The sequence below is a fragment of the Eufriesea mexicana genome, unplaced genomic scaffold, assembly GCF_001483705.2.
Source record: "Eufriesea mexicana isolate 0111107269 unplaced genomic scaffold, ASM148370v2 scaffold107, whole genome shotgun sequence".
Lineage (NCBI taxonomy): Eukaryota > Metazoa > Arthropoda > Insecta > Hymenoptera > Apidae > Eufriesea > Eufriesea mexicana.
The window spans coordinates 1,304,211-1,319,015 of NW_016908335.1; the positions used below are offsets into that span (position 1 = coordinate 1,304,211).

The window sequence follows — 14,805 nt, forward strand, 5'->3', positions numbered from 1 at the left end:
AGGAACACCGTTCAAAACATTCTTTATCGCTCTGTGATTTAGGGTGGTTAGGTAATTATTATTTATTTATTAGGTACTATGAAAAAATAAATTTATTATCCCACTCCTTCTTGTATTCTGGCAGTATGCAAAATTAAAAGAAGCACTTGACAATTAGGTTTTTCGACAAAACAACATTGTATTGGTACAGGGTCTATCGTGCGCCAAAAACTGTTAATTGTTGGTAAACTTGTATTAAAATCATCAAGCAGCAATACGCCGTCAAATAAAAATATGGATCTTCACAGACCACCCCATTCACGACGATGAATGGACGTTAACTTATTTACAAGTGTTTATATGATTAATATGCTTCCATAATTTATGCTTACTCTGTACACGCGCATTTTCAAATTACTACGAATGAATATATTTACACAATTTGGCGGTTTGTTAAAATATTTAAAAATTGGTGCGATACAATACGATCGCGGCACGCTATTTATCAGTTGCATATGATTTTGGTCGTCGATAATAACGCGACTTGTAATAATGGAAGAAGTTCTGATCAGTTCCACACTAATTTGTTTGTCATCAAAAATAATACAGATCTACTGAAAAATCCGCCTATAGGTCTCTATGAAATTATTATCTGTTCACTGGCATTTTCATTCTGTTCAACATAATTTACGTCTATAGTGCACACTGTTTGATAATATTACCATTGTGAATCTTCTTTAGACTTTAGTTTAACGTCTTTCTTTAGATATAAGCGTGAATATTCGTCTTGGTAAGTAGCACATTGTGTATTCGACTTGTTAGGTTTCTGTAAATTACTACTAATTGGTGAATTACTTGGTGAATACTTCATTTCTTGTAATTCTTGCAATTCTTTTAACGATCTCATCACCATTTGAACATCTTTTTCTTGCTCCGTCGGTTGCACTGCATTTCCTACTGGTTCATCCAAAATAAGTCCAGTGTCTTTTCGTTTGTCTGATATTACTCTTGAAGATACATCATCATTGAAAATTTGACTTAAATAATTAGTAGCAGCAATTGTTTCTTCGTTCTGCCTTTGCTCTTGTTCTTCTTTTGTGAGTGATAGCTGTGGCTGCTGCTGCTGCTGTTGTTGCTGTATAGGCACTACATCCGAATTAACATATCCTAATTGTTTATCTAATACCTTTTGATCCTTTTTCTTTTTTTTGACATCATGCGATTTATGTTTACCATCCGCACATCGCTCCCGCTTTTTCTCCCTTTTCTCAGTCTTATTAGTCAAATCAATATCTTTATCTTCTAATCTTTTATCACTTTTTACATCTGTATTTTCATGTAGCAGTCTGTGTTTCAAGGATACAGCTTTTGAAAGTGAAGATGTTTGATTTGATGTAGAATAATTAGAATGTTGTGACTGTGTACATGAATATGAAGCTTCCTGTCTGTGTACGGAATGGTGTCCAGTTTGAGGCACTTCATTTGTATTTGGAAGAACATTTGAAGTTTCTGAATAAGCAGTAATAGAAACTACATCCTTTTTATTTTCACTCATCTTCGTAGATACTTTGTGAAAATCATTAACCGGTGTAATAGAGAGAGAGCTATTAACTAGATCCATCAAGTTAAGTTTTTCAACGTGACTTTTAACCGGTTTTTGAGCCATTAACTGAGCCGTAGGCACAACAGAAATCTTACCTACAGTGGAATTATTAGATGCTGAATTTTCGTGATACTGACCAGAATTGTTAGTATCTTTATTTTTATCTTTATTCTTTATACTATGTTGTTTTTTCTCTATATTATCACTTGATTTTGTAGTTCCTTGTTTTACATAATTTGTAGAATTCTCTGTTGCATTTAAAATTTTAGATGCATTCGTTAAGGCTTTCTCTTGTGAAGAAACGGCACTTATATTTGATAGTTCAACTCTTGCGGAATTGTAGATTGCATTTTCTGAAGAACTGGTAGTATTACCATTGCCAACTTCTTTCGGTTTTTTTGTTTTCTTTTTTGTGCTAAAAACAAATCATTTTGCTATAATATCTATTTTTTAAAAGAATCACGTACATTTTAAATTTATAATAGTACTTACGTAGGTTCGGCTTCACCAACAAATTTCAGCAAAGCGTGCGCTGTCATATATCCACGGGGCCACAATGGTAATACTTGACGGACCATAAACGATCCAACATAAGTGTACATACTTAATTTTCTCGGTCTTAAAACATTATAACACTGACTTTTTATACTTGCAATGTCAGAAACAAGTTTTCTGTAAAAAATAAAAAGGTAGATAGAAAGAATTTGATATCTCTGGTTTCTATATAATATAAAGTTCATTTCAAAAATTTACTTTGCTTCTTCGGTCCAAGGAAATCGCTTTTTAGGAATTTTCGATTTATCTATATCCTCACACATATCTTCGTCATCGGAACTTTCAACATCTTCGGGTGATCCTTCCATCTCCCTGCAATGGAAATATTGATTATAAATCAAGAAAAACGAGAGAATTGTAAAGGAATTTATAACACGGCGATGATAAAAAAAAGATGGTGATCAGCATTTATTGCAATAAAATTCCATGATCTGAAAAATTCCTGTATAAGAATTTTATTATGAAACCCTAGATAAAAAATATAGAAAACACAGTGTATGTGTGATCACTAAATTGAACTTCAAGTAAACGAAATTTCATTACTTGACGAAAAGGATGATGCTTGTGATAAATTAAACACTGATACTGATGATAAGCCCCGCATTTTTCGCTATCTCAACAAGAACATTAAAAATAAAATATAAAAAAAATTTACTTAATAACATAAAAACTATCTTTTTGAAACTATCAAACATTGAGATAGCATACATATGGTGTATAAATATAAGCATGAAGTAGGGAAAATTTGAAGATATTGAAGAAAAAATAAGATAAAAATCGGAAAGATGAAAATAGAAAAGGTTTCCTCTTACGAGGGGCACCTTACCAACAGTACCGGTATATATCCCAGTATAAATGAGGACTAAGAAATAAAAAATTATAGTAAGTTCTCATTTAAAATTGTACAGATACTTAATTTATATTTTAAAATTACAAAAAACCTTATTATCTCTAATTCTCTTTGCAAATTTATTTTTTTATTAATATGAAAAATGTATTTAAGAAGAATACTTACTTTCCTTCGGCCACTTTTTGACATTCATCTATATATTTGCACATCACAGATGGCATTATTTCTTCAATCACCTTTTTTAACCTACAATAATATTAAAAGTTGACGATTATTAAATAAAATACAATTACAATAATACAAATTGTATATAAATAAAATATCTAATAAGTTTATAAAAAAATATAAATCTACCTTTGTATAAGATCTCTAGTTTTATAGTCGAGATCCTGCACAAATAATTTTTTTGCTCTATTTTGAAGTGCTACTTTACTACATGGTAAAAATCGTGCAAGATGTCCATACGTTTCTAGCCTCAAACTTGGCGGGGGAAGCGTCCTCAATCTTTTCTCTAAGCTGAAGTAAAAATTCTATTAATTTTTTTTACAGCATAAAATATAGTATTGCAATTACTTACCTCAACAATAATGTATTTACTGTCGTGTTGAAAAATTTAGTTTTTCCTTCTTTACTGTTTTCAGCACACGTTTTCAACTTATTAACTATTTCTACAACATTTTCTGGAAGAGAATCAGGTAATGGGGCTTCTTCCTTATCAATATCGTCACATTCAGATTCTGTCCCTATACATCGAGATTTACCGGAATCCGTTGTGTCTCTACTCGATTCATCTTCCACTCTTGCAGCATTAACTACACTCTCTATTGCATCATCAATATTACTATCTTTACCACCTAATTTTTTTAATTCTATTTTTTTCCCATCGAAGCCATTAGTATTTGATGTTTTCTTTTCAAACTTTTTTATATCAAACTTTTTATCCGATACATTTTTACTCTTTTGGGAATCTATTTTATCTAATTTCTTCTTCTCTTCTTGATCTTCTGAAACTAAAGCTTATGTTACAGTTTATCACTACATTACAAAAATACTATAATTATAACTACATTACCTTCAGCATCCGTAGTTTCTCCTTTTACTTTTAATCTGTTTAAAGTATCTCCATCCTGTTGAAAATTTGGCTGATCTTGGGAATTTGGTTGCTGTTTCTTCTTTTTTTTAATAATATTTTCGTGGGTCTGTTTCTTTTCACCATTTTCTTCTAGCTTTTGTTTCTAAAAAGAAAATGATAAAAATATTTAATACATAAATAATAAGGATGAAATAAGTAATATCGTACTATAACTTCAATTACTTTTCTTGGTTGATCACCAGTAATATCTTCAGTATCATCTTCATCCGATGAACTGAGATTCCGTTTCTCTAATCTTTTAGGACTATCCACATCCTCTGTATCCTCTTCACTACTTTCACTGCTTTCATCATCATTGCTGGGATTATTGTTATTGTTATTGTGAACCAATATATGACGATCAGCTGTTCTAAATTCAAGAGCTCCACAATTGATGTAAAAGCCACCATGTGCTGTAGTCATCTCTTCTGGTACAATTTCATCATACTAAAATGATTAAATGAAGTATAATGTCATGAAATTTATATTAAAAAATGAAATAATATTTAAATACATTACATACTGCGTCGGTATTATCGATAAAAGAATCATTTTCATCATATCCAGCTCCCAAATCCACATAGTCATCGTATTTATGCCTCTTTTTTCCCATGGTAGATGTTCCCTACGAGTATTGAACGAGAGTCAAGCGTTAGAAAAGAATGAATAAATTTTTATTTATTATAATATATATCTGAATTATCATAAATTTTTTAAAAAGCCATATTTTACATACATATTTCGCTTCAAACCGTCTTGCCATATCTCGGAGTTTATCGTCATCGTCATCATCGTCGAAAGACAGTCCATTAGTGGCATTTTCATCTCCCTGCTTTAACTCTTTCCTACGCTTCTTCTGTAAAATAAAATTATTTGTTTATTTTATAATTCGATACAACGAATTATTTACAGACGTTAATCAGATATCGACTCTTACCGCATGATGAATCGCGGCACGTTTCAATTTCGTCGCGCGCTTTCACTATTTTATTAAATACTAAAGGATAGTCCATTTTGCGCACGCGTTCATCAGTGACATTCCTAACATTTCAATGTATAAAATTCAAATATTTAAATGGATCACGTGGTTAAATTAACAATTTTTACAAATTACTTATTGATAAATGTTTAAACGGAGCACTATTTTACCGGTTAAATATTGATAATATAGTTACAATTAACATTATCTAACAAAACATTTAACAAAAATATGGGAACAAAAAAGAAGGATAAATTGATTCAAAAGAGGGCATAAACTGTCCATTCATATCAGGAGCACATACTACAAGCAGAATGTCACTGTTGCTCTTTCTTTTGAGACGCGCAACTCCCTGTTATCTTCTGCTCTCCTAGTACGAGGGACGCTACAACGAGTGATTGATCCCAACAAAAATACAATCATCAATAAATTCGAATTATATAATGTAAATTATAAACGATATTTTAAATAAATTGTATCGAATAATTACAATGATCCAGATTGTAGCTATAAAAAAGAAAAAGTTACTATATAGTGAAAAATAACTAATGCGATATAAATGTAACTACTATCAATATTCATGTGTATTATTTTATTTATATATGATTTATATATGCTCTCTTTTAATGCAATAATATTATGTTGTACTAACAAATAAAAATTTTTAAATTCGGCGTATATATAATTTAATTCGTTTGTACGATACGAACGAAAATAAAATTAAAAAAAAATCTTATTTATAACACCAACGATTTATTTAAAAAATGAAAGTCGCTGGTCTTCGATTTTGATACAAATATAGTCCAATATGCCTGAAATTTTACTAAAAAATTTCACGCATTGCATTATTAATAAAAACTGAAATAAGAGTAACTTTAAAATTATATATATTGATTTTCAATTTAAAGCAAGTAGTCGGAATTCCATTCTTTTCGGACAACATGAATGCTTTATATCACGATGAATATAAAAAAAGAACATAATACGAATGATAAAAATATAACACTACAGTTAATATAATATCAAAAATAAAAAAAAAAAAACAAGGCGAACGAATAACGTTATTTTATAATATTCATCTAGCTTGAACCAATGTGCAACGTGTTTTATGTACGTCGACGGTCACGAGTTCCCTCTCGGTGCATCGATCACAAAACTAATAAGGATATACTCTACGTACATGTATAAGATCACTAAGATAAGATACAGATTAAACTGTTGCTTACGTACGTATAAAGAAAAAAGTGTTAATGAAAGTACCGTAGCTTGATGAAATGAAATAGACACGTACTCAAGTAAGGTGAATGCCATTTTAATGAATTTGCAATACCGTACAGTACATCATATTCTAGTAATTCAATACTTTTTTACATGTAGAAAATAAAAGATTGTCATGAAAACGAGTGTTAAACGCTCGTTCACGATTAGGTTTGAAACGAAACTTTGAACAGACAGTGTTTCACGTTAGCATACGTTAACACGAACATCCACCGGCAGTACGTTGTGACGTTTCTATTCGATGGCTTCGAATTGATCATATCTTTTTCTGCCAATTTCGGTATAATATTAATGTTTCCTGGCAGAAGATACATAGGAATAAGTAAACCATGCATATTGCGATACCGTCGGATCTCACGCGGTAGCTGCGACATGACAATTCGCTCGAGTAACGCATACAAGTTCTCTTCGTTTCATGTAGTCTGAAAATGGGCGATTCCATTGGCATTTTTGCAGTTTCTTGTCAAAGTGTATATGTGAAACGAAATCATAACCGGTGTTTGTACCAAACTAAATGTGTTGGTAAACGTGACCGTATGGATAGGCATTACGGGTTTTATTTTCCCTTCGATAGATTAACAAGTGAAAGGAAGAACTGACCTCGGCTGCTTTGAGGAGTTGTGCATAGTTGAACTCAGGACATGCCTTCTCGTTCGACTCTGGCAGGGTAAGTGTGAAGCGGAAGGAGGGCGCGAGCTGTTTGCCCTTTTCCCCTTTTTTCTCCTTTTTCGCGGCGTAGCCCAAGGACTCCGGAAACTCCAAGGTCTGCAAAGGTACCCTTTTAGCTTCTGACATTCCTACATTTGCACCGAACTCAACGCGGATTACGGAAACACTGCGAACACTGCGGCAGCAACATGGTCCTTTCTCTTAAACACCGCACCGACACCGCCACTCGCACGTCGCCATCTTCGGCTCGACTGTTTTTAGAGTGCGCTGTTGATGCCGCCGCCACACCGTGAATCTAACGCATGCGTCTGGCAATACAAATAATCTTAAGTGACGTTTCCATTAAATAATCGCGATATTCGATATGGAAACAAGTTCAATTGTTCCAACAAATTATTGGAGATTATAATATTAATTAATCAGTTTAATATTACGCTGCGTATTAATATTACTATAATGACACGCAAGTTTTGTTGCAACATAAAGTATTTCAATTCAATACTTTTCTACTAGTTAAAATAAAGGTATGACGATTTAATTCGTGCGTATTATTTATTATGAAACCACATGCATGGTTACAAACTGTAATCACATCAATACAATATATCTATAAAAGTTATCTATTTTTACAAATATAATAACCCTATTTTGTATATAAAATAAATATTTCATTTCATAATTCAAATCCCAATACCTGCAATGGTAAAATTATGTCAATCGTATGAGTTATAAAATTTTCTTACAAAGTAAGAATAGTCATCTAAAATAGCTAATTTATAAGTAAAATAGGTCTCAAATGCAAAATACAATTTTTGTCCCTTAATTAATTGGAGTATTTGGATCATTTTCAAGATTATCTTGTCGCTTTGCAATTTTAATTGTTGAAAATTGCTGACCTAAAATCTTCATCACCTCACCATGTTTTATATTTCGTTCTTTTTTTACAGAATTATAATTCTCTTTCACATAAGCTGCAAATGCTGAAAGTTCTCTCTTTGGTGTTTGCATTTGTACAGTTCCAGACTTTGTTGTCTTATTTACTAATAATTCAAATTTTCCATAGCAGTGACCACATCGTTTCTTTTTGATATCCAAGGATTTCGAATGTCTACCGATACTATAATAAAGTTCAGAATTATTCAGATATTCAAACTTTTGAATTTCAAATGTAATACAAACAATTAATAACATATAATTAAATAAATTACGTATGTATTATAAATTGTATATTAATTTGTATAAAATATTTTTACCTGTATCCACAGTTTATACACTTATATGTAAATTTCGTTTTAATTTTATAATCATGACACCTGCGTATTGGTGGTAATTCAGGATATGTTTTCATAGCTTTATTAGCCCTAAAATCAAAATAACAAATCAAAATAATTTTTGATAAATATAAAAATAACAAATAATTATTGTAATATACCATCCTGTCCAAAATGGACCATGTCCATCAGAGACCCCATTTATTAACCATGCAGCTGCATGACACATTTCATGAATTAAAGTATCCCTAAGTCTGTTTGGTGTATCTAAAACCTACGTATACAAGTTTATTTTATTTATATTCCAGAAACTGTTTTTAAATACTACACAAACGCACCTTTGTTGCTAAAACTATTCGCGACGACCTTACAATACCACCAAGAGTTTTCACTGATTTCTTATTATAACAAAAACCTGCAGTTCCTCTCATACGAACATTCCACTCTATTGTCATATCTTTTGGTAATTCATTATCAAATACATTTTCATTATATAATTTATACAAATAATTACATAAAGTTTCTTTAGTATTTTTATAATCTAATCTATACTTCTTAGCATCTGGGTGTGCTTTAGCAAGAGGAATATCTTCATTCAAGGATACTAAGAAGTTATTATTATATTTTTCGTATCTTGGATTATCAACAGGTATTTTACTTCGGGTGTTTAGTTTAGATATTTGTCGTGCAGTTTTAGTGGAATCTATAAAAATATTTTTTTTCTGTTTAACATGTTATGTAATTAATATGAATATACACGTTACCCTTTTTAGTTGTAGGTTTTGGTGGTATTTCATCACCAGGATCAAATTCACTAGTACTTGAATCTTCACTTTCATCAGTATTGAATGACAGCTTTCTTGATCTTATGTTACATATTTCATTATTGTTACCTGTATCATTTTCACTTTCACTATGCTCATCACATATTGTCATGAGTCTAAAAAACAAAATGCCACAATATAACGAAATTTCTTCTAATTGTAAACATTGTAAACATATATTTATTACCGTTTTATTATCGGTGGAGCTGCTGGTTTTGATTCTGTACTATTTTTCGATAATCTTGGATTTGTTAATGCGGTGTAGTATGTACTTTCACAACCACTTTCTGATGATGTTTGATCGTTAATAAAGCTATCTCTTTGTTTCGTATTTTTACGAACACTTCTTTTTGTTGTTACATTTTGTGATTTCAATTCTTTTAAGGCTAAATATCATTTAAAATAATTAAAATTGTCTTTTTAAAATAAACGTGAAATGTAGCGCAATAACAGTTTGGACCATAATAACTTACATGTGTTAAAGTCATCATCTGACTTTGATGCATCCAACCTTCCTTTGCTTATCATTTTTCTGTAATAGTAGATTTATTAATTTTAATTATTAGATCATTATTAATATAATTATAATATAACAATTATAAATTACCTTTCAGTCTGAACAGCTCTACTTTTTATTCTAATCTTTTGTTTACGTACTTCAGATTTTGGAAATAATACATCAGCCCTATCACGCCAAGATTTTCCATACAATTTATCTAATATATCTGCACAATCTGAAATAACTACATTTTGTGGCATGTTTCTTGTGGGGTTTGTTAGAGTTGGAAACATATTATTATCGGTAGGATTCTTTTTCAATTTATGCAATTCAGAAGCATTATTATTTTTCTTTTGGATATATTCATTCATTGTAGTTTGATGTGATACTATAGAGAGTGGTTTATTATAGCAATTAGGTTCTTTAACTTTTATTTGACATGTATATGGACTTTCACTCACAGGTTCATGATGTATTCTTCCCCTATTATTTGGAGTTTCATAAACCATTTCTAATCTTTCTAGACTGCTATTTCCTGAACTTATGTCATCTTTATTAGTACAAGTTACAATACCACTTGAATCATCGCTTTGGGAATCAAATACATTTGCCATAAGCCATTGTGCAATTTGTTTCTTTTTTCTTTCAGATAGTTCAGTACATGTTCTTGGACCTTTTTCCACATTTTCCATATCCAAAAACTTACTAACACGAGTTTTATAAGGGTTTGTTAGATCCACTTGAGAATTTTGAATAATATCATTTTCAGAATCCACTGGAGTTTCATCAATAACTACATTATTTGGTTCTAAATTGTTTTGGGGTGAAATGGCAGGATGTATCATATTATAATCTACCTCTTTATTGGGCAATATAGCATTTATTTTGGAAATTTTTGGTGATTCGTATATTATTTTTGTAGATTGTATATTTTTAATAATATTTTTAGCATCTTCACGTGATAACATTTTGTTAAAACCACTTTTAGATGGTTGAACATTACTACTTGAACTTTTGGAAGTATCAATACTACTGTTAGTAGTACAATTTGATAACAATTTGTTTCGATGTGCAATATCACTATGAAATTGGATATTTGTTTCTGATGTACCTTTAATACTTTTTCCAGTTGTAGAATTGATGCAATCACTACTACTAGTTTTATTAGAAGTTATGTAGTCTTTAATATATTCAATACTATCAGATGAAGATTCATCGGATGTGTATAATATCTTATTTCTTTTTGCAATATCCTGCCTTTCTTGATGTTTAGTTAAAAAATAAGATTTCTTATTTGCCTTCCATGTTTGAAAATACTTTTCATCTTCAATACATATAGAATCAGAATCTGAAGAATCATGAATAACATTTATATTCTTGATACGTGAAACATTATTCTTTGTTGCAAGATGTTTCTTTGATATTAATTCTAATTTAGTAACATTTTTATTTATAGAACAAGTTGAGTTAGAGCTAGAATCACTTATTTCTATTACATCTACATCGTCGCTATTTAAATTTTGAGTATCAGATATAATGGATTCTTGTGATACTTTTAAATAAAAATTCTGTGAACCATAAAGAGATTCTCCCATTTTTTTATCACATTGCATCTTTCTATTATCATGTTTTGTATATTTTTCATCTTGTTCTTTATATTTTACTTTATCAATTAATTCATTCCCTGTCAAAACATAAAATAATGAGAAATATCATATTACACATATTTTAAATATATATTACAAAACGTATATACTCACTGCAATTAAACATTCTTTGTCAATAAGCAATCTTATTATCTCCAGTAGTTATTTTATTATATTTTTACGCTTTGTTTAAAATACACTCATATATAATTAAAGGGCACATGGGTAAACAAAAATGAGTAGTCGGTTAAAACAGATAACATAAAAATGTGCATTACAATTATTATATATATATATAATGAAAATAAAAATATAATATACCGAAATACTTATTTTAAAACTTTTAACAAATCACGTTGCATTTTTGCATAAATTATTGTATAATAACTTTGAAATTAAGAGTTACGCAGTCACTACAATTCGAATGAGACCGTTGAAGTTTTAAATCAGTATAGCCAGCTTCTGATGTTAAAAAAAACTAGGGTATTATTTGCATCGGTTGATAACTTTAAAATGTCGATAAGTTATCATATAACTTAATTCTTACAACTTTTCATATTGTTTATATTTTGATTTTTAATTATTTATTTATTTAGACAGTAAAAATATATTTTATTTCAATACACTTATCTTTTTGTGTAAGTAGAGTATTTAAAAAAATGTATCGAACACTTATAATGAACAACTCCTAAGTAATTACAAAATTACATTTCTTTTATCCATTTATCTTAATCATTAACAACCCAAGGTTTCCTTAGAAAGTTTAGCTGCGTAATAATTGATTTTCAATTAAAGCATGACGTTCTTCGACACAAAATAATTATTATTTTCTAATTATTTAACGAGTTACTATTACTAGTTATTATTATTTATTATTGTCGTCAGACTGATAATTCTTGTGATGTCAATGCAAAGGTTTGTCGGCCCTAACCATCCTGGATACTTAAGCGTAAACAATTGGAGTATGGACCCCAGTATGGACGCACATAATGTGTCTATCGTCAAAGCCCTTTAGATGGTTCTCGGATGTTCTTACCCCATGAGATAGGGATACAGTGTGTACCGATACTATACTTCGTTCAATGAGAATTAACTGGAAGTATAAACAACTACACACGAAGAATGTATAATCAGAACAGGACTGAAGTACGTTTTTTTATTTTCTAATTACGCCGAGAGGACGATAAATGTAAAATAATAATGGAATATTATCATCGACGTGATACAGCAACCAAAAATTGAAACTGTTTTGAAAAGATCTTTTAAGCATATAACAGTTATTAATAGTTCCTTCTAGAATCGTTTTCAATTTTTCTTCGGTGACAGTGTTTGAAATAAATCCATTTAATGGAACTAGTTCCGTAAGTAAATTACCAGATGTCGTCGTATTTCTAATAGGAATGAAATTAGCCAAGAAGCACCACTTCTTCGTTCAAAAGAGATTTGGCAGTAGCCCAGATGTTAACCCTCGGATGTTTCAAGGAGATGGTTTAATGGTCCAAAGTCGCGCTACTAATGGTATACTTGTTACGATTAAAAGCACGACCAACTACGATAGAAATCTCGATGAAAGTGGAACGATTTCTAGTGATCGTTATTTATCACTGTCATTTGTACCTTTGACTGAAGACAATTTAATGCCGTTGCGTTGAATATTTCTCATTTCGACGCCTTATATTCTAAAATATTATTAGACAACAGATAATGCTCGTCTACAGTAACAAACTTTCTAATCAGAGTTGGAAAGTATCACTACTAACCTTTACGAATAGACATCGCAAATTTCATTACAAGTTTCAACTTTCAATAATTCCGAGAGAGATCAAGCTTCCTTCGGTATCGAGAAAAATTCGTTGAAAGAGAAAGCCTCGATACTTTTAATAAGTATCAATAAGTTCTAAGGAAAGTTCGATAAACCGACTTTCATTAAAATGTAATAATGTAGTTGCGTTAATGAAAGGTTCAGCAAAGGCTTTATCGTTTTCCAATGAGCGAACAAGGAACTGAGAATTATCAAGAAGTAAACGTTTCGTATTTCGGAGTAAATTTATTTCTTCATTTTCAATATTCGATGACAGAAAATTTCAACGCTGTGTATGTAGATAGATTGTCAGGTATTTAGCGAAGATTTTCATCAAGATAAAACTTAGTATAGTACAGTACGGCTCTCTCTGATCGTGAAAAACGTTAATAACAAAGTTGCGAAACTCGAAACTGCATACTTTCCATCGAAGCTCGGGACGAGGGAATGCCGACTTTTTTCGTTAGTTCGTTGGAAAAGTCTTTCCATGTTTTGCACGTTTAAAAAGCTCTAGGGATTTCCGAAGTGAGGATGAATGCGACGATCCATTTCAGCCGATAGATAAACAAATGCAGTCCTTTTTCATTTCGTATCTTAAAACTGTCAGACCTTTTCCGTAAACGTGTAACGCATTTCACGCAGAAAAGTCCGTATTATAGAAAAAGAAAAGAAAAATAATCCACATTCGATATATCCGAATAGAGGTGAAATTTGAATCAAAATGGTACTGAAATTACTAACCCGTGATACAAAGCGACATTTAATGTGATAATACGTATCGGTTACAATCTAATAGGATGTGTTTACATGCTTGTAAATTTACAGACCATGCATCGATAGCGTCCCGTTTCAAGGTTCGGAAAGGAGCTGCTATTGACCCCGTATATTTGTCTGTACGTGATAGCGCAAAAGTCCAACAAAATATCGAAGGTCAACAAAACCATATCGATACCGTGTTAGAAACGGAATACAATTGTGTTCTACACATGTACGATAAATAACTTGCCCGTATCTTTCTTCCTTTGAGGTTCTCCTATTTCGAAAATTTCTTCCTATCTAGAAATATCAGTTAGAACTCGTAGCTACTATCAATCGATTCTTCTTTAAGCTGGAATACCAATTTTCATAACTTTCATAACTTTCTGTTATCCTAAATATATTACATGACACGTACCTTACATTCGACCATGATCCGAGTATTAAAATTCCCTTGTATCGATTTTAAGGAACACGTGAAATCCAGTTGTTCGTTGACACTCGAGCGGTACAGGGACGCCGAAACATGTGAGCCATTTTCCTTGACAAGATAAGCCTAGGATTAGTGGGACGAAAAGGTAGCCGATATCACGAGGATTACGGTGAGTGAACACTTCCACGGTAATACAGCGACATTAATCTTTACACTTTCGTTCCTCCACGCTATCAAAAGATTCTTTTACTCGATTACTCTCTGTTACACGGTACACACGGATTATCCCTTGGCATACCTAAATGAGTCGTGAGGTCAGCATTTGGAAGATTTACAACACGATGGTAAAGAAAGGCTATTTTCGAGTTGGAATCTTGAAATATTGCGAAGCAGTGAACGAGATGTTCTTCCGAATTTTAATTTCCTCCACGTTCGGTAACCAAAGACGCGTTATAAATCTCGGTAATTCTGAAGGGTCATTCCGGAGCTTCTCTAACCAGCTGCCTACGCTTCGAAACTGGAGGAATGCC

The 14,805-nt window shown here is 31.3% G+C and overlaps 2 protein-coding genes across 2 annotated transcripts; both read right to left on the reverse strand.

Annotated features, from left to right (window-relative positions):
* Window positions 1-7,240, reverse strand: yem (yemanuclein). The gene is made up of 12 exons (XM_017910868.1): window positions 6,977-7,240; window positions 4,856-4,975; window positions 4,643-4,744; window positions 4,303-4,566; window positions 4,060-4,222; window positions 3,565-3,997; window positions 3,342-3,503; window positions 3,153-3,233; window positions 2,964-2,999; window positions 2,336-2,449; window positions 2,075-2,254; window positions 1-1,997 (listed from the first exon to the last, which is right to left on the reverse strand). Exons 1-12 carry the CDS (start codon window positions 7,169-7,171, stop codon window positions 698-700), a joined length of 3,150 nt encoding a protein of 1,049 aa, XP_017766357.1. The 5' UTR covers window positions 7,172-7,240; the 3' UTR covers window positions 1-697.
* LOC108555293 (Germ cell nuclear acidic peptidase) lies at window positions 7,169-11,282 on the reverse strand. Its single transcript, XM_017910867.1, has 9 exons — window positions 9,748-11,282; window positions 9,614-9,672; window positions 9,328-9,526; window positions 9,081-9,256; window positions 8,655-9,019; window positions 8,478-8,590; window positions 8,299-8,406; window positions 7,942-8,162; window positions 7,169-7,353 (listed from the first exon to the last, which is right to left on the reverse strand). The coding sequence occupies exons 1-9, from the start codon at window positions 11,250-11,252 to the stop codon at window positions 7,247-7,249; spliced, it is 2,853 nt and encodes a 950-aa protein (XP_017766356.1). The 5' UTR covers window positions 11,253-11,282; the 3' UTR covers window positions 7,169-7,246.
* Between the last annotated feature and the right edge of the window lie 3,523 nt (window positions 11,283-14,805).

Excerpts from the sequence above, each read along its gene's own strand:
- LOC108555293 (XM_017910867.1), bottom strand. The coding sequence starts at position 11,252 with ATGCAATGTGATAAAAAAATGGGAGAATCTCTTTATGGTTCACAGAAT. Across the intron at positions 9,673-9,747 it reads AGAGCTGTTCAGACTGAAAG|AAAAATGATAAGCAAAGGAA; the intron begins GTAATTTATAAT and ends CTACTATTACAG. Across the intron at positions 8,163-8,298 it reads TGTATAAACTGTGGATACAG|TATCGGTAGACATTCGAAAT; the intron begins GTAAAAATATTT and ends ACTTTATTATAG.
- yem (XM_017910868.1), bottom strand. The coding sequence starts at position 7,171 with ATGTCAGAAGCTAAAAGGGTACCTTTGCAGACCTTGGAGTTTCCGGAG. Across the intron at positions 4,567-4,642 it reads TTATCGATAATACCGACGCA|TATGATGAAATTGTACCAGA; the intron begins GTATGTAATGTA and ends TAATCATTTTAG. Across the intron at positions 4,223-4,302 it reads CTGGTGATCAACCAAGAAAA|AAACAAAAGCTAGAAGAAAA; the intron begins GTAATTGAAGTT and ends TTTTCTTTTTAG.